This window comes from Lathamus discolor, chromosome 1, assembly GCF_037157495.1.
Source record: "Lathamus discolor isolate bLatDis1 chromosome 1, bLatDis1.hap1, whole genome shotgun sequence".
Lineage (NCBI taxonomy): Eukaryota > Metazoa > Chordata > Aves > Psittaciformes > Psittacidae > Lathamus > Lathamus discolor.
This window is the reverse complement of record NC_088884.1, coordinates 107,152,824-107,178,603: the sequence shown is the minus strand read 5'-3', so window position 1 is coordinate 107,178,603 and position 25,780 is coordinate 107,152,824. Positions and strand designations below refer to the sequence as shown.

The 25,780-nt window shown below is 43.2% G+C and overlaps 1 protein-coding gene across 9 annotated transcripts in view; it reads right to left on the bottom strand.

Moving 5' to 3' along the window:
• Nucleotides 1-2,672: 2,672 nt before the first annotated feature.
• ADGRL3 (adhesion G protein-coupled receptor L3) overlaps nt 2,673-25,780 on the bottom strand; it is a 518,947-nt gene continuing 495,839 nt past the window's right edge. For 8 of the 9 annotated variants that reach the window (XM_065689629.1, XM_065689621.1, XM_065689651.1 and 5 more), the window contains one exon: nt 11,252-14,380. In XM_065689629.1, the coding sequence (XP_065545701.1) occupies nt 13,575-14,380 (806 nt within the window). In that variant the 3' untranslated portion in view covers nt 11,252-13,574. Of the gene's footprint in view, nt 5,914-11,251; nt 14,381-25,780 lie in introns of those variants that run through there. The other variant, XM_065689683.1, reaches the window with a different exon arrangement.

Below are 25,780 nucleotides of genomic sequence, written 5' to 3'. Positions count from 1 at the left end.
CCCTAAATGACTAATGAACTGCAGATTGTGGAAGTCACAGTCAATAGACAGAAGGTGGATGAGAAGAAACAGTCTGAGCCTAGTTGTGAGCATCCCAAATGAATGTCTAACCCAACAGCTATAGCCTTCCTCAGAGAAGGTAAAGCCTCTCAGCTCCAGGGCTGTGGTTTGATGCATCACCACTGCCTCAGGTCAGAATCAGCACACAGCATACTTGAGGATGGTGGGTTTTAACATCTGTTCTATCCTGAAAGCTGCAAAATTGGTGCATATATGAGCTTCTGCTTATATAAATAGCTCATAAAGCATCCCTGACTTTTCAGTTTGTACTGATGTTTTTGATTCGTTTTGAGTAACTGTGTACAAAAAACCAAACCCACAAAACCCAATTTAGGGCCCCTCATATTAGATCACAATCACAGGCTGTTCAACAAAAGTGACTAATAATGTAGTTCTGTGCCCCAAGAAAGGGTGAGTGCTAGTCCTAGGTGAAATGAGGTTGCTGAGGCTCAGCTGCACTCATCACATTTCCACATCACTGACCAAGACAGCATCATTTGATCTCATGCCCCTACCTAAGAAGTTTCATGTTGAAAAACATGAACAAATAACAAAACAACCCATAAATCTCTTTACTTTGAGTGTGAATTTGCAATATGGGGTATGTGCTTGGCTTTAAATATCAACCAGCTGGAGCACAGGATGGATTCAAGGCAGAATGGTGGTAGCTCTTCTTGGTTTGCTCATGGGAGAGAAGAGGGGTTTGCTCTTATAAGCCATGCACTGGCCACAGAAATAGCATCAGCAACATTACCCATGTGCTGTGAGCAAACTCGTAACACCTCTAGAGTGATGGGTTCAGTGGTCATAAGGCACATGCAAGCCCCCAGTACCCACCTCTTGTGAGCCCCCACCCTTGAAGGTATAGCCCAGGGTGCTGACATGCAAGTTTTACTCCCCTTTTAGTACTGCCAGCTGGTAAGTGATTTCCTGCTCATACCTAACGCTAATGAAATTTTTTACCTAAAAAAAAAATAAAAATGGTTAAAAACATCACAATGACATGAAGTATGTCTGAAGACTTCAACAGGGATGTTTCTTTGGCTCCTCAGCGAGCCAGCAATTATTTTTGACCCTGTAACAAGAACCTGTAGGTATAAGGATTTTTTTTGTTGTTGTTAAAATGGTACAATATTTTACTGAGGTTTGTTGCACATCATCTTACTGGTGTATTGCATCAGAGTCCATGGGTTAATCCCATGCTGGGTAATGAGGCATTGCCTTTAACAACATTTAAGAATTCACCTCTTCCTTTCACTGCATAACACCACGTGCAGTATTACCTATGGTGAAGTGCAGCACTCAACTCATCTTCTTTGGACACTACTTATTATTTTATGTGCCTACAACATGTCACTTCTTATGTGCTTCTGCACTAAAAATATTTCTAAATGGCTCCTAACAGGAAAGTCTCCTCTTTCATTTAATTAATCCTTTTAGTCTTTCTATGCCCTGGTCTCCAGGAGAAGCAGCGTGGTCCAAAGCAACCTTAAATTGGGAACCTGGGATTAGGCCTCCCTGGACTGTTATTCCCTTAATACCACATTGTAGCCCGGCTACTTTTCCAGCTGCAGTGCATGGTGAACAACAGATGCTTCCCTTGCACCTTTGGGCAGGTTTTCCCCAATACGTTGCAAGGGCCAAGCAACCAAGTTACAGCTTCATTTATTTTATCTGGAATTGGGATTTTCTCGTAAGGAAAGGCAGCAGAACTCCCCATACTGGCATATCCACATGCCAGGCCTTGCACACTGGCATCACTTGGTCCCTAGGCATCAGCCAGTGGAGTCCTCCTGCTCCTCGATACAGCGCAGAGCCACAGACGTGGCTACATCATAAACCATGGTGCTCCTGCTTTTGCGCTGGGTGGTGGCTTCTTGTTGGTTTGTTCAACTTGCAACAATGTCTCTAAATATTAGGATATTTATGTTGACTTTGACACACTACCGCTTTGATCTCCTGTATTCAGATTATATTATTTTTTTTTTGGTAAATATTGCAGCAGCTAATTGCAATTACCAGAAAGCATATACAAGAGAGCTTGTTGATTGCCAGTAGACAAAGACACTTTGGAAATCTTGGGTTTTGCTATAGATGACAGCCTATAAATTTTAAAATAGAAACCACGTTATCATTTACAATTTCCGTTTGCTAACAAATTCTGCTAAACAAAATTGGTGGCTGATTAAGTAAACATTTATACATAAATAAAACAGTGAAGATCTCTTCAGCTATTGAGATGCAGCCAGTTCAGTCTCTTGTAAATAATACAGTGATGAATTCTGGCATTACAGTGCATGATAAAGCTACCTAGGCTCAAAGTCTTAGGCAAACTAATCCATACGCATGAATCAATCAGTTCATTTTAGTTATACTAGTGTTATATAAACGCCACTAAAATCAATGCCTGAAAGACGTAACAGATTAATAAGTCTTATGCGGTACATCTGACTGGGATGCAAATCTACATCATATAACTTCATGCTGAACACAGCTATGCAAGTTGTTTGAATAAGTCATTTTAATAGAAAACTCAAGGGCAGGTCTGTAATGAGGAGACATGGATGAGAAAAATCTGATGCGTTATTAATTTCAGACAATGCTCATTTCTTTTTCATAATGTACATTTTATTAATGCTCTCCGTGATAGCTTTTCATACGGGTTCATCACCAGGAGTACAGTAATTACATTGTATTAAGATTTGTTCCATGCCTGAGGAGTAAGGAAGTCCAGTTAAGATATGGAAAGCAGGTGAAACGTCAATCACTATTGACTCGGGGCTGGATTAAACCTGGGAACAGACGGGGAACACAGCAACTGGGTGGGTTTTGTAACCTGGCACGTGCCAGACCTGTTCTTCTGTGACTATCTGCCTCCCCCTCCTTACAGGCACACTTCTGCCTGTAACCTGTGCACCATCGATACTGAGGCAGTGGACAAGATTCATCATTTTTATTAGGACTTGGGGTCAGTCTGTCTCATCTTTGCAACAATCACCATTAGTTACTGGGTGTCAGCCTCTCTAGCAATGGGGAGAGAGAGAGACATTGAAGATTGTCATAAATGCCTCCAAGAATAACTCTTCTAGTCATAATGGCAAGGGTTTAAGGTGCGGGATGATGGGATTGTCCGGGGAGAGAAACTAATAGTGACCTTCTAATGAAAAACAAACAAAACCCAGGGGATTTCTGCTTTTCTGCGACCTAGTGAAAAAACAGGGAATTTCTGCTTTCCTGCAGATGCAGCCCTCCTTTTAATCCCATGCAGCTCCCCAGATCTCCCCGGGGTCAGGCATTCTCAGGCTCAGGACTCAGCACTGATCTAGAAACTGTAAGCGTGGTCCCCTTGAGACTTTGAGATATCGTGAGCTTTCACACCTTTTGGAGGTATCTATTTTGCTTAATATACTGTCTGATTTTCAGAACATTTCTGGCACAAAGACAGGGAGGGTTGTTCATATTTTGCATTATTTTTCTCCCTGGAAAAAAAGGCTGAAAGCCTGTAGTGGGCAGAAACCTGAATCTCCCCAGGATGATGGCCACTTTGTCTGGGGACACAATACAAGCCTGAAGAAGTGGGCAAAGAAAGAGGTGTCCACCTGTGGCAGGCAAAAGCAGTGTCTCCTGAGCACCAGTTTGATAAATAAATAAATAAATGGTTTGCTAAATAAATAAATCACTTGGCAGTGGCAATTGTTAGGTGTTAATGGTAGCAGCAGCCCCACAAAGCCAGATAACAGAGAAGGTATTCAAGTACATAAGAGGAAAAGACTACCCCTGCACCTCACCTTGAACCACTGAAAGTGAATTACCACTCTGGATGCCCAAACCCCTCGGTGCTCTGAGGCAGCTTTCAATTTCTGTTTATCACCCACTGGCATTTCTTTGCAAAGGTACAGGGCATAGTATTATGCTAAAGATGTGCAACAGTTGGTTTATGCTATCTGGCTTTTTAATAGGGAGGGGTCACTTCCACCTTGGCCCTGCTTCCTTGCAAAATGCCAGGCCGAAGAGACTTTTATGTCTAGAGAAAATTATTATGGGCTGTTTTCAAAAATACTCTTTTTCTTTCTTAAGTTTTTTTTTTTTTCTCCTAATTTCCCTCTGCTGCATGAATCCACATGGTCAGACTCAGAGTAAATAAAGCATAAGTAAGCTTTGAATTGAGAAGGATGAAGGGGAAACCCCAAAGTTCCTTTCCTGCTTCCACAAGGTACCAGGCTGCGGCTACCTGCATCCAACATAGCCCTGCTCTGCCAGGAGTGTTTGCAGATGCCCACTGTCATGGTGTGGGATAGTGGGTGATGACTCAATGTGTAGCAGAGATTTATCAGCTTTTACTCATCTAACACTGCCTTACCAGCCTAGCCCACCTTGCTCCCCAGACTGATGCAGACACTACTCTGCACTCATGCTAATAAAGCTGGACCTGGCAGTGTTATTTGTGACTTCTGAAATGTGTCTAGGCATATAAAACATACACATCCATATCGTCTCTTCTTCTCTCATGGACACAGGTACACAGACACAGGGACCTGTCTTGGCTGGCAGCCACCCAAACAGGGCATGATCTTGCACACTCTTGCACATATGTCAAGGAGAACTGCATACAGAGGCTGACGTGGCAGATGTCTTCCATTTACCCAGCCCAACAGTTGGCCCAACACCATTAACAAGTCTTCAGGGTTTCTTTCGCTTTCTTTTTTCTTTCCTTTTTTTTTTTTTTTTTTTTTTAATTAATGCTAAAATCCTGAGGGGACCCACACGGATGGGGTTTGCATCCCTCTGGTGATTTCTGCCATCCCACTTCCCCCACCCCTGCACCAAGTGGCCCATGCCCACTGGGGGCTGTAGCTAAGTATTTACACCAGTGGAGATCATGGGTGCAGCGAGTCTACCCTGTTTACAGGAACAAAGGAGAAGCATCTGCTGAGTCCTCTGCTGGATGTATCTGTTGTCTTTCAGGTGCCTCCTGCGCCAGCCATGGCAGCACAGCTTAGCTCCAAAACGCCATGACAGCCTCCGCTACGCAGATGCCATGGTTTCCCATATATCCATCCCAGCTGAGCTGATTGAGAAACGCTATCTTCAAGATACTAAGGCTCATTTTTTCAGAAAAATATCTCTATTTACACAAGACAATAAAATCTGAACAGCTTCCCCCCACAAGAAGCTTTGCAATGAGGAACCACTGCTGGACATGCGCGCCAGTCCCCACTTAAAAGTGACAGCTCCACTCAATAGTACTCTGCTGGCAAGTTCAGCTTCTTCTGTTATAAGGACTATTTCTTTGTCCCTCTTTTCCTTCCCTCATTACCTCTCCAAACAGGCAGGTTTGTATTTACAACAGGGACCTGGATCCGTCAGGGTTGCCTTTATACAGCCCAGGTTGTGAACACGGAGAGGGGCTCAGGATGGGGGGGTTGAGCATGCTCAGCCATATTTAAATGTTTTCAAGTTGCAAAGCCAATGTTTGGAGTAGACGAAACCAATTTCTTATTACAAAAGACATTTTTCGCCTGTTCTGCTCATCTTAACAAAAAAGCGAGCGACCAAGCAGTGAGGGCACTTCCCAGGGTCCTGCCATGCATGAGGCATTGGGAATCCCAGATGGACTGTCTTCTCCTCAGGGATGTAAGGGTTTGCTGAGGGTTTTGGTTGAGGCTAGTTTCTCCGGTCTCTCTCGTTACACAATCCCAGTAAGGGAGGGGTAAACTGAGGCACAGAGGAGCCAAGGAGGTGCACTGGCATGGGCTTGCTGAGGCAGGCTCGTTGGGTGTCATCCCTAGATGACACTGTCTTCCATGGTCACTCGCCTGAAGACTGGCTCCTGCTTGGGCGTCCTTCCGCTTTCTGTGAAAAACAAGGGGAGAGCAAGTAAAGCCCCAAAGTAGGACCCTGCAACAGCCACCAGCTATTTTTAAGATCATTTCCACCCTCAAAGCATAGGAAGCCTGCTCTTGCCTTGAGAAGGAAGGCTTGTACAGAGCAGGTGAATGCATTTAAGGGCCAACATTTCATTGGGAAACTCCTCCCACCCTTTTTGCTGAAGCCAGTGGTACAGATTTACCTGGCTGTGGCCCCACACCAGCCAGTTATTTATTAAATGGTGTGAGGACTAGCAGCATCAGCCACTGGTGCCCACTGCTCTCCAGATGAAGGGCAATGCCGAGTGTCTCTTTGCTTCTCTGGGTTTGGCCCAGCTCAAGCAAAGAGATGCCAGAGTCAGGCTGCAACCACCAGCTTGTACCAGCTTATTTGAGCAACTGCATTCTTTGCGATCCCCCCCCCCCCCCCCCCTTAATAATAAATAGTTAGTATAAATGACTGCAGAGTAAACAGATTTTGTTTTGCTATCACACATTATCTGAAGGGCACTTCACATCCTGAGTGCTCTGCTTTACAGCTGCCTCTATAATCACTGCAGCCCTGGGGAGGAAAATGCCTCCTTTTACATGCACAGGTCGGGAAGAGGCAGCCATGTGCAATCTGGGGTGAACACATGCAGACTTTTTTATAAATAATATTTCAGGGAGAGGTTAAGATAGGCTGGACACATTCAAAAAGAATTAAGAGCTGTCTTGGTGCCATTTCCTAAGCATAAATAATTTCACCCCATCTCCTACCCACCCAAAGGCCAGCAAATCTGTGCTGCTCTGCACATCAGCATAGAAAAGGCACCTTCCAGCTTGGCTATTTTGGCTTTTCTTTTTTTTTTTTCCTGAAGAGGAGGGACTTTCATCCTTGTTGCTCATCTCTCTTTTTCCTTTTTTTTTTTTTTTCCCCAAGCAGTGGGATGCATTTTCTTCTTTCATTTCCGCTGCTGGTAGCTTGGTGGGCTGCTTTGCATTGCAGCAGAAACTGCTAGCGGCTAAAAATGCCTGGGTACACAGTGTATCTTGGGGAAAAAAATCAAAAATCCCACCTATTTAACATGAAGCACTCTTTCTGGCTGATAGGAACAGCAGCTTGAGCAATAAGGCCTTTCATCTTTATGTACGAATGGTTGCAACGCAAGCAAGGAGAGTGAGGTGAAAGTGACCAAAGGGCAGAGCTGAGGCACTTGCATGAAAAGCAGCTCATCTATTTAGCAGGGAGGGAGCTTCCCCAAAAAAAGGGCTGCTGAGGTCCTTGGTGGCAAACCATAAAACCTTCTTTCCTGTTTTTTTTAAGGTGAGGAAACCAGGAGCTGGCCAGAGCAGGAACCTGACAGGTGCAGCAAGGCTTTAGCCTGCCTCAAATTGGCCTCCCATTACAGGCTAATCTGGTACAACCCCATGCTTTTCTCTGGCTGCCTATGGAACGCACCTGAGAAACTGCTTTCAGCACATTTCAGCCAAAGGATGAAGCCTTGCCAGAAATTAGGGGCTTTTTCCTTTTAACTTCCTCCTGCCTAACATCCATTTTCTCACCCCTTTTTTTGCTTTTGTGCAACTAAGTGCTAAGAGATGACTGGGGTGAGGTGCTGCTGCTGCTTCCCGAGTGGCATACCCAGAAATCCTCCACCCAGTTTGTTGAGCACTTGCTTTTTAACATTCATCTCCCAAAAACATTTATCAGTGGATGTTACTGCAGGCTTGTGTATGCTGCAAGGTGAAGTCTTTACTGTCCATGGGACACAAAGACTGCAGGGCTTATGCCTGTACTGAGCCGCCTTGCCATGGGGACTTCAATTAAACTGCCTGAGATGTCTCAGAGAGAAGTGGGAGAAGACATGCTGAAAACAGTTTTATTACAGACATAAATTTACCCATTGAGCATAGTGCTGCTGAAACAACCTTTCCAAAGTTGTAACATAAGATGCAGTTGATTACAAGTGGCAGTTGGAGATATCGGGTCATCTGTGCAAGTATTCCCATGCACACTAGCTGAGGAGGCTGTGAGCAACTGTGTTTGTGTCTTTTAAGTCGTTGTTTGGGGTTTTAAGCAACACTGTCAAAATATCAAGCATTTGCTTCCAGCACGTAATAACTGCTCTGCATACCAGTATTTTTGGTTTTATTTATTGAGGTTTTAGCTTGGTTTTTTACATGTGTACAGTGTATTTAAGGAGTAGAAAGATAAGAAAATATGTGGAGGGTGAAGAAATAAAAAGACAGCAAATAGGTTGATTGTTTTTGTTGGCATTTTGCTGGAGAAGGGTATCATCATCTCTCTGGTGCACCAAATACAATCAACAGTAAGCACCTGTAAAAAGCTAGTCCAGTGTGAAAAAGGAAGATTTCTGAGCTATCCTGGCTAGTCTCAGCATCAGACAGACCATCCCAACTGATCTGGGATGACATATGATCTGGTATATGATCCATGCATACCTAGGACTTCCCAAAGCCCCTGGAAGAGAAAAACTGACCCTAAACTAGCTGCCTGCACCCAGCAGTATGACTCTTGGTGAAGAGCAGGACATGCTGCTGCTCTCCCAGGGGTGCTCCTTCAGGTACTCTCCCCTGGCCACACTGCTAACATCCCTGATGAGGACAGCTATGCTGCCTTCCCTGGGAGTATTAACCACCAAATTCTTCTGGTTTCAACTTTATGCTGCAGGATGTTCTCCATGCCTTTACTGGAGAGCCTGCAACAACATGACATTTATATAATGTTAATGAGCACAGACTATTTAAACCCTAAAATATTCATTAAATAAAATTTGCATAGAGTCTAGCTGAATGCAGCAGGTAGCTAAAAATAAAGTACTTTTCCTTCTAAACACATGAAGGAAATCAGGGTGTGACAGATGACCAAGCCAGTGCTCTTAGACTTTCCTGAGATAGCTTTCTAATAAGATGAGCTATATTTTTATCCCCGTCGTCTAGCCAAGTCTATGGGGCATTACATTCTTTATAAACTAGCGAGATCAAGAGCATAGGGGTATGTGAGAGAGGCAAGGTGCCTACAGAAGAAGGAAGGGGGATACAAGCAATAAGGACACAGAGATACACAAGAACCCCCCAGAGATCAGCGCCTCCCACTGCCACCAATGTTTCCCCCAGCCTTCTGAAGCATCGCATTGCTCATTACCTGGTGGCAGGGAGGAAGGAAAAAGATTGGTTAACAACCACAGATTTCAGGGAATTAAATGTAATCGATAGTCAGAAAGGAGCAAAACCATGATAAGTTAACATTGCTACACAGTACCTCTAAAGCTGTGACGAATACCCCCATCCCCAGCTACCCTCCAGCCTACATCGTCTTTCTTTGTATGCCTTTTCCCCTGCGGTTCTTCTTCACATGTTTTGGGGAAAACTTTACATTCTCTTATGGTTGTTACTGCATTCAGCTCTGGAGTCTCCAACATAAGAATGGTATGGACTGGCTGGAGGGAGTCCAAAGAAGGGCCATGAAGATGATCAGGGGGCTGGAGCAGTTCTCCTATGAAGACAGGCTGAGAGAGTTGGGCTTGTTCAGCCTGGAGAAGAGAAAGCTCCAGGAAGACCTTATACCGGCCTTCCAATACCTAAAAGGGGTCTACCAGAAACCTGGAGAGGGACTTTTTACAAAGGCATGTAGTGACAGGATAGGGATAATGGCTTGAAACTGAAAGAGGACAGATTTAGATTGAGACATTAGGAAGAAATTCTTTACTGTGAGGGCGGTGAGGCACTGGAACAGGTTGCCCAGAGAAGTTCTGAATGCATTGTCTCTGGAAGTGTTCAAGGCCAGGCTGGATGTGGCTTTGAGCAACCTGATCTAGTGGAAGGTGTCCCTATGATTCTATGGTTCTTACAGAAAATGGGCAAGCACAGAAGACACCACTATACCGCCAGTCACTTAAGAATTTTATCTATAGAGCTACTTATCAACAAAGAAAGCTTCACCATGCCCATAATTAACTATCTGACACAACAAAAGCCTGTTTTCAAGGGGAAAAAAGTGACAAAAATGATCTTGCTTCCTGCCTTCCTCCCCAGCTAAATTACAGTCTTAAGCCATTTTTGGCTTAATTAATAATATATATTTTCCTTCTATTTTGTGATTCCACTGTTTCCAAAACTGTAAGAAGCACCAAGAGTGAATCCTGTGGCACCAGAACAGCTTGGGGACAGAAATAATCAGCTTGAAAATAAACAGGGTTCTTTTGCAATCAAAGCACTAATAGGCATGTTAGGCTGGCAGAGACAAGCTCGAGCAAAAAGGGATGGAGAAGAGCAGAAAAATAGCCTGTTCACTAATAAATCTGAAATACATAGAAATGCTGGGGAAGAATGACCAGAGTAAAGAAAGTCAAAGATTTTTCAATAGGATACAATCATCTCAAATCATCCCAGCAAATCCACCACTAGTTTATTCTTGCATAGTTTCAGGCACTCTTGTAAATGCCATGTTGATCACCTGCCTCCCATTTTATCACAGCAATGTTTGATACGAGTGTCTCTCACCCTCTGCATGAATTCAATCCTGCCATATCCTTGGAAAACTTTTTTTGGGGGTCTAATACAGTAGAAGAGTTTTTACTTTCTCCACAATAAGGGGTACTTCGTATTTCAAGCCTTAAGAGCCTCCTTTGGGCTGCTACATAGATTGGTATGGCCACATGGGACTGAATAATGCTTTGCCTGCATGCGTAAGTCTACCATGCACTACCCAGCTCCATCATTGCTGGCATGGAAAATAAAATGAAACGGCGAGGCAGCATCAAGAGCAGAAGCACGACCTGGCTGGCCAGCGGACATTTTGCTATGAAGCTAGGTGATTCCCAATCTCCTGGGAAATGCTCCTTTCACAAAACCTGGACCTGGGAAGAGGCACAACTGTAGGATTTCTGACCAACCTGTGATCAGTGCTTGGTCAGAAATGAAGTTTTCTTCCCAAGATGTTTTGGTCTGACTGCCTGTCTGCAGGGAGGACTCAAGTGACTCAACCAGACTCTTCTGTAGGCCACAATACCACCAAATACCACCAACCCCTGGGTCTCACCCGCAACAAGTCCCTGCTGAGCAGAACTAAGCATCATCTCTCCGTGTGAGGACAACCCTGGGATGGAGGTGCTCTGCTGCTACATTTATTCTCAGTACTGGGAATATCTTGTCTAACACAGGCATCACCTGCCTCTTCCAAATGTTCTGGCTTTTACCCAGCTTGATGGGAGTCGGATAGAGGCAGTTTGGATGGAGGCAGCACCACATCCCAAAGCCCAAGTCACAGGAGGGTTTTGTGAAAAATCACATACTGAAGAACCAGTAAAAAGCATGTCCAGAGGTGATTATTTTCACTGTCAATCTTTCTAGTCTATTTTGTGGCTTTCTATATCCTGACGATGAATCCTAATTGCTCCCAAGGGATTTGAAAGGGGAAGCTAAATGAGAGTGGCAAAGTGCCAGTGGGCAATCGGCAGTCATGGGATTGGGAAGGGTTATGTAGCCTAGGACAATGATGGTGCTTTGCATATGCTCGGAGCAAGAAAATAAAGAGACAGCAAACAATGACTGAGGAGGCCTAACGGGGACTTGTTTTACTCTTTGACATGCTACCAGCAGTTTTTTAATCTCAGAAAAACCAAACTTAAAAAAAAAAAAAAATTAAAACATTACAATGATTAAAAGGTACGACACATGAAATACTATACTCAAATAATCCGCGTGTCGTTGGCTAGTTTATACAGTAGGCACAAAACAGACCTAGAATCACCTGCAACAAGTATCGACCAGTGTTGTTCTCACCCCTAAACAAGTACTGTTAGCCTGATATTTCTAGTCAGCCGCAGCTGTGTAACCTTTGTGCTTAAATTGCTCAGCTTAGGCCTCCTTTCTTTGGCATTGCTCACCCATGCCATAAAGGAGTGGAGACTTGTACTGAAGACAGTAATGGAGAGATGAACAACAACAACAACAAAAAAGGAGAGATTAATCGTACAGTACATACATACAGTATCTTCTAAATCGTGATCAGTTGTTTATTGGTTGGCAAACAAGCTTCACTTTTACAACAAATATTAGTAATGAGGTCATTCAACTGTTGAGACCGTACAAAATGGATCATAAATAAAAAAAAAAGAAAAAAGAAAAAAAATAATTATTCATACTCCGTGCTGCTAATTTACCTCCAGAAAGCCTATGTTAATTAAAAATCCTGTCAAATAAATAAATTTCCTGTTAGGAAAAATAATGAACAGAAGACTTTTTTTTTTTTTTTTTAATCACTGCAAAGTACTTTTTAGCTCACTACACATCAATCAGTTTTCTTAACCACTGCAGTACAAGTGCCTAAACCGGGGACCAGATTGAGCCCTGAAGGCTCTTTGCTCCTCCAGGGAAATGGCCATCTCCTGTGGAAGCCCTGCTATGACGATAAAATGAACATCTCAGCTCCTGGATGCGACCCTATGGCCTGGCTGAGGGGCTGCTTGCCGAAGACGCTTCGCAGGATTATTGTCACGATCGGTTGTGCACTGTCAATGGGGAAGTTTGCCCTGGTCTAGTCTGCCAAAAGGTCTGCCAGCAATACGCTGGCTGTAGAAAGTTGTACAGCGAGGAAATAAAGACTGCCTTGGCTGAAAAGAAATGGTGATGGTGCTACTAAAAATGGTCCTTATAAAGCAACGTTTGGATTTATTTTTTTTCCCCAGTGATTTTTTTTATTTTTTTTTTACTGAGATGGGGACAGGATGAAGGTGAGGAACAGTGGAAGAGGCAAAACAAAACTGAAAAAAAGGAGGAGTTATGAAAAACCTTGCTCCTACTGGTAGACAAACTTACAAGACCAGCACAACAGAAAAAAGTTATTCTTTTTTTCCACTACATTAACAGGGACGCAAGTTCTGGAGGAACAGAAAGCAGACTATATGTGCAATGCTAGTATCTGTACATTACATAGAAATTGTTCTCTTCTCTTTATCTGCCATTAGTTTTTATCATCCGTTAATACAGCAAAACATAAAATATGCCTTTAGCACAGAATTCTAGGATTCCCTTCCATCTCATTAAATTTTTGTTTTGTTTGCTCCCACAGCAAAGGGCGCTGCAGTGAAACCAAGTTGTGAGTGACCAAAACCCATGAGGTGATCTGGATTGGTAAGAAAGAGTTTTGCTAGCTTGTTTTTGTGCAGCGCTCCCACCTAGATGCATCATCGCTACTAGTTTTAAATGCACATTTTTGGCCTGTTATTTTTTTCTTTACTTTTTTTTTGTTTGTTTGTTTTTGCCTTTTTTTATTTTTTTCCTCTTAAATCAGGTCCTTGGTATTAAGAGCAACACAGCATCAAGGATTGTTTAAACAAACACGGCATAACTTGAGAAGGCCACGAAGTGTGCCGTTATCTATCTCTTTCATTAACATAATGAAGTCTATCTGGAGGGAAGGAGGATGGGGGGAGAAGGGGGGTGGGGGGTGGGCAGCAGTTACTGTCCTCTCCGGGCCGGCCTAAAAATTCCAGTAAAAAAAGTCCAAGAGTTTCCTTTCGAACAGCATGAAGATTTAGGAGTACACACAATATTACCACTGTTTGGATTAACTCAGAACAGTAAACAGAGCGTTAAGGAGGGGCTTTTTGTTGTCTCTTTGCTTAATTTTTGCTGAATCTTCTATAGACTAGTGACCAAGTGAGCAGGTCCTTTTGCATTGCCGTCCGGGGGGGTTCCCTCTTTGTTTGGTGGGACTATAAAACCGTCGCTGCTGCCTCGACCTAGCTGGTAGTAAGTGTGTAGCTGATGGACGTGGTTCCTGGAGCCAAGGTTGGGCATACTTTTGTAGTAAACATCATCAGCGTCGCCACCACTGCTTTTGGCTGGTGGGGAATCGGTCTGGGTGCTGGCGGTGACACTTTCCGTCATGGGCATGCCGGCCAGCGCGGGCATACTGGTATAGAGAGAATCCCTGTTGGGTGACTGGAGGTCGTCCGTGTGCTCGTTGGTCAGCAAGGGGAAAAAACTCTCACTGTTGTCTTGCGGGATGCACCGCCGGCTGTAGAGGTGGGGCTGGTGGTTGTCCGCAGAGTATATCCGGGGGGGCAGCAGTGGGGCATCCGACTCCTCATGGATGAGCTCCAGGCCCAGGCTCTCCTCGTGGGTGAAGGAGGTGGCGTCGTCCAGCACGATGGCGTCATCCTCACTCCCGCCTCCCACGCTGTTGACGAGTTTGTTCATCAGGTTGCGGCTCTGCTCGCTGGAGCGCTCATGGTTGTTCAGGTAGGAAGGGATGTAGTTGGAGGTGAGTTCCTTCAGAATCTTTTTCTCGAGGGCGTTCTCGGTGTGGTTGTACCCACGGTCAAGGATTTGCACACAGTTGCTGAGGTACTCGCCGCTGGCGATGCTGTAGCTGTTGCTGTGATTACCATTCAGTGGTAGAGTATCCGTGACACTTGTATCCCTGGCATTGTTCAGAAGCCCCTCTGAAAAACATTACACAAGAGAGGGTGACTTGTACAAACAGGACACTCACGCGGGATGTGCACACTCAAACCCCCTTCCTAGGCTGCCATGGCTGCAGGGGCTCGGCAGCAAGAAGAGTGTTGCAGCCAAAACAGTAGGGCAGCTTAAGGTCTTCCCACCAAAAAAATGGAAAGAGCTGTCAAGTGTGTGACTTGGTGTGGCAACAGCCAGCAGGAAGGAATAGCCTGTCCTGGCCAGTACCTCCTACGGCTCTTGCACTTTGCTCTGTGTATTCCTGAGGGAGCTGAGGAATAGGTGACTCTGGACTGGTCTAAATCACCCTTGCTGGGCAGGCTGCCAGAGAAAAGGCGTAAGGCCTGAATGGTGGGATTCAGAGATGAGCAAGGTGGTGGCACAAAGTGCTTCCTGGCCCAGGCTATTTTGGAACAAGGCTGTACACCTCTCCTGTAACAAGGGCATGGCCAAAATTACTTTTCCACACTGGCTGGGTGGGAATTTTATAATACAATCTATGTTGGAGGCAGCTGCTGTGGGGTCCTGCAAAAACTTTTGAAATAGCTCTCATTTGACCTGCAAAGCAGTGGAAGGTACAGCAAGTACCATCACTGCCACTGAACAGCGGTCTTGGGGGAACCTGTGAGGAGTAACAGGGTCTTGGGGTGCCCTCCAACTAAATGCCTATTGCATCTCCATTAGGTGTCTCAACACTGTCAACGTAAAGCTGTAGCTTGGCTCTTTCCCAGCACGCTATGGGACATGGTGGGGAAGCACTCTGAGAGCAATGCAGCATGAGTGGACAAGGGAGAAGAAAATCAGGCCCAGCAGTTAAGCCACCACGCTTTCTTTTTTAGGATTATTGGCCTCTTTGGAAGGAGTACAGGTGTGGGGATTCATGAAATAATGCATCGACCTTTCAGCTAAAGGCTTTGGTCATTGCCAAAAAATGGCAAGCAACTACCAGCAAGCTGTGATGGATTAGAGGAGCCATTAGCTGACAATTTCAGATGAACAGTTGCTCATACCATGCTTGGTACATGGCATGTGTACCTTCTGAAAATACAGTATTCGGTCTATATCTGCGATGGATTAGTTGCTGCATGTCAAGGGCTGGAAAGCACTGCTGCAGGCTTTCTTCTTGCATTTGAGTGAAATGCCCTGAATGTGTCTGTCACCTTTTAGGTTTCTGAAGCTTAGAGGGTGCTGACATATCTTGAGTTTCGCAGCAAATGAGGGAGCTATGCCAAAAAATAAACTAGCCATCACAGACATAGAGCAAAGCCGCTGATTTTCACGGTGGAAACTCTCCAACTGTGTCACAATGCTTGAAGAAAAATGAAAAGTGTGCACTTGGGGGGGAACTGTAGGTAATGGGTGATGGGCACAATAGCATCTGTCTGATGGTCATGTTGAGTAACATATGCATTGAGGTGCTGAGTGCTGTGCTTCTGCTGCCAATGCATAAATCTGGGGATTGGTGGAGAAATAAAATGGGAGGCATCACAGGTAAGAACAGAGTGGGGTCTGCAGTGAAACACACCATATAAAAATGCCATGACCTTGCAAAAAAAAAGTGAAGTGTAAAAAAAAAGCATACACAAAATTATATGAGAAACTACACTGGGTAAACTATATCACAAAAACGAGAAATAAACAAAGAAAGCATCATCTAATATATATATATGTACACATACATATATATACACACATACATACACACACATACACGTATATATACATATGTATATTCATATTCTTTTGATTTCAAAACTGAGATGAATTTCCTTTATTAGCTACATCATCTATATGTGATGCAATAAAAGTGAACTAAAAAAAATTACATTTGATATGCAATGTTTAGCTTTACTCCCATACTTGTCTCTCTGTAGGGCTCTAAACGACAGCATGAAGAAAAGGAAAGAAAAAACAACAAGTAAGCTTACAGCGACAGTAGGAGAAACATGAGTAAAAAGCAAATTGATGATGTGCAGAAAAAAGAGTTAACAGAAATAATTTCCACTGCCCAGAATACACGAATTTGTTACATGGTTTATTTCAGGTAAAAAATATTGACATTTTAGACAGAAAATTATTTTACGCGCAATATTCAGTAGGCTACATTTTTATTTAAAAAAAAAATCACATTTAAAACGTTTTCCAATGCCATTATAAAACATTCATTGTGTAACACAAATCAAGAAATAATGCCTGGAAATTTAACAAAAGTCTAAAGCTGGTAACGGTCATGCTTGAAAAGACAGGCACTGTCAACATCACTTCCAAACTCTTAAAATGAATGGCTTTACTTACTGTTAGTTATAATAACCCCTGGAATTTGAAAACTAAATCCTTTTCCTTACTAAAAATGTTTTGCCGTCCATCCTTTGCAACAGTGCTTTGTAAGAGTATGACTTTGCTCATCACAGGGCTGCTGGCATTTTATAGACTTTGATAAGTCTGCTCTTTTTTTAGTTGAACATATGGCAAACTACATAGACTTTGCAGAAAAAAAAAAAAAAAGTAAGAAGAATAGTAGTTTGAATAATGGCATTGCTAAATGAAGATATTGAGAAGAAAAGGTTAAAACATGAAGAGCCAGAGATGAAGATGAAGAGCCAGTGAAAATTCTTAGCTTCCCACTTTGCAACGATCTGTGGCACGTTGGGGTTTAAGCAGAGCTCTCTAACAGGATTGACGTTTTCTCTTAAAATTAAATCTCATGAAAGCAGTTAGGCCATTTCAAGAAACTCCTGTGTTTGAGAGACTGAGCCAGCGGACATCCATCAGCTGCCAACAGCAGTGAGTGTTTGGCACGTTCTGCAGAGTGTCAGACTCCTCACCTACCATTGCCTCCAACCTCTACACTCTGTGTCTATCGAGGAATCCCTTTTGCCACTGGAAAATGGGACTTTGGCCTTTTAAGGTCTGATTCCCTGTGTCTTCCCAAGGTTTATTCTTAGGGCTCCTGCTCCACAGGCAGCTTCGGCTTGAGCAGAAGGTATCTTAAAACACGTAATTGGGGAGGGAGGAAAGGAAGGGCTGGGTCAGATCAGGCCTCAGATTTCTTACAGTGTCTTGTCTTTGTCAGTGGCCATCACCAGAACTGGTAGATGCAGGTGCAAAAAAAGTAATAGCCTTAGTGATGTGGAAATGAGTTAGTTGGATGATGTTAGCTAGCGATGCCCTCGTCACATGCTGATCCCAGCCAAGGCACACCCAGAGGTGGTGACAGCATCTACTTTTACAATGCACTATCATTGCTTTAGCATGCCTGCTGGTGCAGCATCCTTAAATCCCAAAGAACTTCTGTGAAGCCATTAGGGCCTGGTTGATTTTTCTAACCTTCATTTCTGCTTCAGGATTTCCTCTGTTCAGTGTTTGTAGTTGTCCAGGGACAGTAACCAGTTTGTAAAGCAATAGCTATACCAGTTCTGTAGTAATTATTTAGCTTGCAGACTCCTAAAAAGAATGGGTTGGGTTCTGCTCCCTCTGAAGTTAATAGAAAAGCTCCAGAGGATCAGTCAATGGGATCAGTACTGGTCCCACTCTCTTCATCTCCTAAGGATGAAGCCTGGGTAGGTTTCTTGGTTATCCATCTGGCTGTGTTTCACTGAATAGCACTTGCAAAACAACTACACTGTATTGTGGAATAAAATGTTGTTAGCTCAGGTAACTGTATCAGAATCTATCCTTAAAAATTAGAAGAACACAAGATTATTAAAATGCACATTAAACACTTTTTGTCACATTTCCACCCAAATCACGTGAGTCTGGTTGAGGCACCCAGACCTGAAAGTCAGGACTTCTCTTAAGCCTAAATTCTGACCCAGCATTACCTGTTGCCACATGATTTAAAAGCCCCCCAAACCTCAATGTTATTATGCAAGGAACTATGCAGAACATCAAAGCTTATTTCAACGTCTGCAGTACACTGAAGTTCTTAAAATTCAGAGCATTTCATGTTTAACAGTAGCCCTTTTTAAAAAAGTGTTCTTGGAAGCAAATTTATTGCACCAAGGTACCACAGTTTAGGAAATTAATGAACAGTAAAAAGGTCAAACACATGTGCTTTCCTTATGCTTTGAAAGAAAATACCCAGGTGATACAGTTCAGTATCTATTTCTTCTGTAAACAATATGCTGCCATAAAATATAAAGGGCGTTTTCCTGCTTGCGTTGTAACCATCATTATTTTCCCTTCCTTAGATATCCTTTACTGGAAAGGGATGCCTTCAATGGGAGCAGATAGCTGACAGAGTACTGACATACTTGTGCTCGAAAGCAGTGTTACCCTGTAACGATTCAGCCTCCTTGCAAGTAAGCCAAAAAAAATTTTTAGCAATCCCATGGAAGTGGCAGAGCAAGATGGAGCCACCAAGAGATGGGAGCTGGCAGAGCTCCACACTCCCCAGCTCCTCCTCAGGTCCTGCTTAAATACATCTGCCTCTCCTTCACAGAAGCACTAGGACATCAGCTTACAAACATGGTCCCTTCCCACACCCTGAGCAGAGACAAACATGTAGGTGACAAGAGACTGATTTCTACAACAGAAACCTTCATTAGCTACAACTGACTCATATCTGTTTATTTTACGTTGTTGAAAGGAGGGTATGCAAGAGCTTCCAGTTTCCATATGCCTCTTCTACTCTCTTCTTTTTTTTTATAATTTCTTTCTAGTAGCACATATAAAATGTATTAATGCAAACGGCAAAACATTTCTTACAATAACTAAGCTCTGCTCTTTGGAGGTGACCCATGTTTCTTGCTTCAGTTATTATTTTTCTTAGAGATCAAGGGCATTTTTGCTTTATTCTGCATTTTTTTCCCTGTACAAGCCAGTGTGCAGCTGACCACATTTCTTTATGCCATTTCAAATGCGAGTAGCTTTGGTGGCAAAGGCCATTTTAGCTTCACTTACCTTCAAAGGTGTTCCTGTTTCTGAAATGAATGGTTTAACAGGGAAATATGCTGATAACAAAGAGTGGAATGGATACATCCAACAAAATACACACACAAGACCAAAACAACACAAAAGAGAGGAGATTGAGGGGAAAAAAACCACAAAAAAACCCAAAATCAAAACCACTATGAATTCTTTTAGTAGAACTGACGAGGGTCTCTCAAAGTGAATTTGATTGCTCATGGAAAAAAAGCCTCCAAAATACGGAAAGATGCATCGAAATGAAAGGAAGGGGAGGGGATCTTTTTCTGTGCTCAGTTCCAAAAAAAACAAAAAACAAAAAACAACGGTGTGTGTGCAATGGGGAGGGAAAAAAAAAAAAAAGGAAGAAAAAAAAGAAAGAAATGGGCCAAAATAAGCCACAGAAAATGGAATTCTCACTAGAAAAATTAGAGAGGAACTCCAGCACACCTTGTGTGTTGTACATGCTGACAGAAGGGTTGTTATAGACCGCCGTTTCCCCGAGCAATGTATTATAAGGGTTGTTAGTGCCATGAGGACGAAGCAGAGCATTGGTTATAAGATGATTAGCCATGGCTCCTGGAGCAGCCCAATAGAAAGACAGAGAAAAAAAACAAAACAAAACAACAAAAAAGGTCAATCAGGCAAATGTGGTATTAAAAAAAAGGGAAAAAGAACATTCAGAATGACAACAGTTGAAATAGTCCTGATTACAAGCAGCCAGCTAATTAGACTTGGAAAACTGTATGCCACTAAAGCAGAACAGATGTTACTGACAATGCACAAATCCAAACCAATGCAAAAGAAAATGTATTAGAAAGCAGATAAGCTACATTTATGGTGGTTCCTCAGTCGCTTGGAGTGTAAGCAAGGCTATGCTCACATGCTTGCTACAAAAAAAGAAAGTAAGACAGCAGCCTACACAATGTGGGGGCAAAAACTCTCTGCAAAGTGCCAGATGAATGAAAAAAAATAATGACTAACAGAAACCAGCACATTCAACTCCCACTATTGGCTAGGATAACTTATATTGGCCCTTTGCAACACATCTACAGTCAAAAAGCAGAATTAAAAAGGAAAGATGGAGAATACAGCCACTCCAAAGGCTCTTGGCACTTATCAGAGGGTAGCATATTTTCATGTTTAAGAGGACAAGTTTCGCTTCAGCTACTGCTCAGGTATGACCACCAAGCAGATCCACAAACACTCAAATCCATCCTTGAAGGCAAGAGCACCACAGATCTATCAGGCACTTTGAACAGGAGCGAGAGCAGCCACACACATTTCAAGACTCTCCATTTCCCTGTAATCACCTTGTTTCCCCACTCCTCGACCACTCTGCCGTCTTTTCCAAGCACTCAGCCAGCAGTTATCCTCCTGCTTCAGTTTATCCCTTGGAGCTGCAGCCTTTGGACTTGTGTTTTTCAGGATCATCACAGCTTGGCAGGTGGCTGCCAAGACCTACCTTGATTCCTATTGCAAGCATCAACCCATGAAGGAAAGCCTTCTCCCCACCTTTTAGATGGCCCATTAAGCCTTTGCTCCAAATCCCCTCTGCGATCCAAAGAGATGACTGAATCAAAAATGGTCTCCAAGACCATTCCCACTACCATTGGTAGAGACCTAGAGCAGCAATACTTAAGGGCACACCATGGCTTTTACCTCCAGTGCTAAGTTGTTAAGACAAAAACTTTCCACCAGGAAAGTAAGTCTTTGGCAGGGCAACTAGAGATAGTGAGGACAGGGCTGTCAGAGGGCTCATGATACCTGCCTGTCACCAATGCCTGATATCCTCATCCCAAAGAAACAACCAAAAAGCCAGTCCCCACATGCAGCAATCCTGGCAGGGATGCCTTCACCAATGGCTACCTCTTTTAGGGGTAGAGGTGGAGGTGGCCTGTGGAATGGCAGAGTCAGTCTTTCCAAGGCATGTGGGTGTCTGGGTACAATCTCTTCTCTGCAACTCATTACCTGATTTTTCTTTCTTTTCTTTTTTTGTTTTGTTTGCTTTGAATGGAATTGCTGAGGATAAATAAGCCCCAAGGGTCTCTGGCTGGTACAAATCCCCTTAGTGACAAACTCTCTGAAAGCTCACACCTACCAATTATTTTTAAAAAACAAACAAAATCTGGCCAAACCTAAGGCTAGATGGAGGCCTCTGGAGCTGCCTCCTGTGGTGCTTGAATGTTGGCCTCGTTCCATTTCCTGGGATGGTGTTTCTCCATGTCTGTGCAGGTTGAGGAGAGAGTAAACTGTTCTCCTGCCTCTCCCTCATCCTCCCCCAGCCTTTCTCAGCCCCAGGCATATGGCCTTACTGGATCACTTAATCAGGCTTTTGAGCACAGGACAAAATAGAAGGCAGCGCTGTATGGGGGCTGCATGCCAGGGAGGCTCCTCAACACATGCAGCTGGGAAAAAAAGACTTGTTTTCTCTCACCTGATGTTTTTGTTTATGCTGATGGAAAGCAAGATGAGCTGCTGTGTTTGGGAATAAGGAAACAAAGCTGTCTCCTGTAAGAAAACATTATATGAATGCTTAACTAGGCAAACTTGAATTTAACTAATAGGTTTTAATCAAGCCAGGATATAAAAGATTCAAAAAGGGACTCACTTTTATTCAGGTAACAGAAATATCCAGAGTTAATGTCAGCCATAAATTCAGAAGTGATATAATCCTCCCATTTGAGATTTAACCCAATCTCCAACTAAGTCCCTTTGAGATTTAATATGGAGAAGAATATACCTGCCCACATGGTCCTGAATGCTTTAGCTTGAGGCATTTTTAAATGGCAGCTGCCACAAAGAGCATCTCACTCAATATATCCCTGATCTGATCTTGTACAGTGATCCCTAGCAGGCAGGAACAAGCTGATTCTACCACAGCTGGGCAGGTAGAGCTGTTTCACATAGGGGATGCTTTCACAGCAAGACAAGAGAGGAGAAGGGACCAATCTGTGTCAGCACTTAATGCTTTGCTTGCCGATGTTCAACCAGGGTGATGGGCTCTGAAGGAAGCTAAATTCGCACAAACCTGGCTCTTTCTGGTTGTTAGAAACTAAACTGTTTCTGACAACTTTTTTCACAGATATATGATCCTGACTATAAACTTGGAAAAAAGTTGAAAATACAGAACAAGTCATTTTTTGCTCCCTCAGGTGTGTAAAAGAGGAGGCTTGGTAGAACGAAACAGTCACTCATTCCTATACGCAGCTACTAAGCAAAAGCACTGCATCTTCTGCTGCCTTCTCTCTGGATTGCTGAGGGTGTTAAAATTTTTAAATTTACTTATCAAAATACCACTTTTGATGGTAGTGCTGAGTAATTCAACTGATGCAAATCCAAACCAAACCCACAGCTAACATATTCAGCTATCTTTCAATACTTTCAGAAACCAAACGGCCCTAAGCGCTCCGCAGCACGTTCCCATCATGGTGGGCTGGCCATGGCAAACTTCACACTCTCTGCAGGTCACAATAAATATTACCTTTGGCATCTTAAAACCAAAAGGGTATGTACCTTGTTTTCATTAATTTGGATCCTTGTTTTTCCCTAACTGCTTTGGAGCTACAACGTTTCCAGCCTCAAAGGATGCTGAGAGAGAAGGACTGCATTCAGGCTCCAAAAAGCCTACAGTTAAAGCTTTAGATAAAACAGTAACACACCAAACAAACCCCCATTATTGGGTTTCTTCTTCCCAGGAGGGAGAAAGAACACCAGCCATCCACTTAAGAATTATTCTGCCTTTTTCATAACATTTTATCATTGCTATAGCAACCAACAGGACTATTAGGATGAGCAGATTAGGTCTGCAGACGAGGCATAAGCAGAAGGAGCAGGTAGAGTACCAGACTATGACCCTCTTTGCATGAAATAGCTTTGGTAATACACAGCCAACAAAAACCCAGTAAAGCAAGCATGGGATCAAAGCAGCATGCTTTCCCAAAATACCACAAGAGAAAGAAGAGAGGCATATTCTGCAGCCCCACATGTGGGTGTGCAGCAAAGGCTGGATGCTCGAGTTCTGAATCCAAGGGTCAACATGTATCTGGGGACCCAAAAAGCAGAAAGAGCAGCACTGCAGGTGCCCATCAACTACCCTGAATCTCCTCTCCAGCAGAACACTCTCAAGATGTGCCCCTTGGCAACTGTCTGGCTCAGTGTTGGTAACGTGCTTAATATCCTCACCAAGCAGCAGTTGTTCATCACTTATTTTTATAATAAGGCTGGATCCTTGGCTCTCAGCATCCGTGGTGAGACACATATTTATCCCAGAAAATCTCACAGCCCTGTGGCATCCTTGATTCCCTACATTTCAGCAATAACACTCCCAACACAAATCCCTCCTTTTCCACCTCCTGAAGCATCTGAGCCCAGCACACAGCCACCACTCTATTTGCTTTAGTTAGGGTGACTGCCTTCAATTCAGCTGTGTTGAAACACCTTCAGTTCTGCTAGTTGAAGATACCCTACTTACAGCAAATGCACTCCATTTCTACATCCCTATCATGCTGTGTACATGTGGGAGCATGAATTTTGGGATGGTAAACAAATGAGGCTTCAGATCCACAGGTTCACCTGGGCATCTCCTTCTTCTGTGTGATGAGATCATCACAACCAGCAAACATTTAAGAGCGAAATCATAGTTCTAAAAAATATTCCCTACAAGCACACCAGTATAATTACAGTTCCAAGTCCCCTTTTTTTCCACTGATAGTTAACCAAAGATTAAAATTCACTGCAAAACACAGCTACCAGGCCAGCTCTGATACCCCAAAGTACATTCAAATTTAGGTTTCTGGTAATGCCAGTGCTCAGTTCATGGTTGTCGTCATGAGGAGAAAGGAACAATGCTTTAACAGAAGGCAAATATTAGCTGGGTAACATGCATATGATCCTGTCCCTTTCACAGCACAGGGGATCCTCGTGATTCAGTTACCAAAGATCTGTCCTTTCTGACCGGGTTTGAAAGGCTATGAGAAGCACAGCCTGTGCATCCTCAGGATGCATAGGATCTCAGGGGAAGATGCAGAGAGTTGCACTTTTGACTTGCAAACTGAGAAAATCTGACAGGGAAACCAAACAGGGCAAAGAAAACAAAAATCCTACATTTTTTACCATTACTGTAACCACACAGAGAAGATTCAGATAACTACAGTTAGCCGCTTTGTGTGCCTGTGAAAGTAGGCATCATTTTAATGACAGCATGCAACCAAATAGTACCTGTTTCTTCTCTTTCTAAGACAGAAATTGATGTCCTTGATGCAGGAAAACACTGAACATAGAAATAATTTTTGGAAGAATTTGCTGTTATGACTGTAAGGGAAAACTGCATCTTGTTAAACAAAAGTGTGATTTACCCAGTCACTGAAAGCAAAGGATAAAAAGGATGACAACAAGCACATGTTGCCAGACCCTGGACTACATCATTCAGGAAAAAATTCAATTAATCTTTTGTGGGCAGCTGGCTGACAAAGCCACACAAAGGCATTTAGGTTAACTTGAATCATCTGCATGGTCTACTGAACAGGGTGGGAAATGGATCTAACTGCTCCTCCAGACCTTCTGAAAAATGATGTCATTCAGCCTGGCTCTACCAGGCTGAAATGGCTTGAGCAGCGCTCCTTTAGCTGGCATCATCTGTCCACATAGGTAATAACATCCTTGTGTATCTTCTTCTTTGGCTTTGGATCTTTGCAATTGCATGACAAAATTAGCTCCATCCTGCTACAAGCATTTTAGCAAGGTGGAAACTCACTGAGGATGATGAGACTTGCCCTATTTCCCAGCGGATGTGCTAGATGTACAGTTTTGCTGAGAAAGGGGACCAAACCAGTTAACAAGTTACACTGAATGGACTAGTGAATCAGCTGAATGCTTTAAAAATGTCCATACAAAAATCAGTATTTTCCAAATGAAATGTTTTCGCTTTTTGTTCCAAAAGACCAGTTTGTAGGAAAGCTGACTTTGACTTTTTTGTATGATGTCATCTTTTCACTAGAGTAGAAATAAAAATAAATTGCTTAGAAAAAGCACATCTGAATTGCAACAGAATGTTTTATTGCCTCTGACCCAGCAGTCCCAAAATGTAGGGTTGGGTTTTTTTTTTTTTGTTTGTTTGTTTGGGGTTTTTTTGGGTTTGTTTTTTTTTTTTCAGAAGAAGAAACAAACAATACCAAAAGCATGTACTGCTGTGTTTTCAGTCAACCTTCATCTACATATCTTCTCCCCATTTTGCCAAACATGCAGCTCTCTTCTTACGGGGATAGGGCACAGTGCTGTACTCCTGCCTGCTCTTCTTCCTGAATCACCCAACTTATCTTGCTGTTCACACCCATCATAAATCAAGTCCCTCAGCTTCTCACACTTCATAAACTTGAATTCAGACCACCCTGCAGAGACAAGCTACAGCCAGAGAGAACGTGGACCATTCCCTAAAGGTACTGTGATGTCTATCAAGGAGTACAGTTTAGCTCAGACACCAA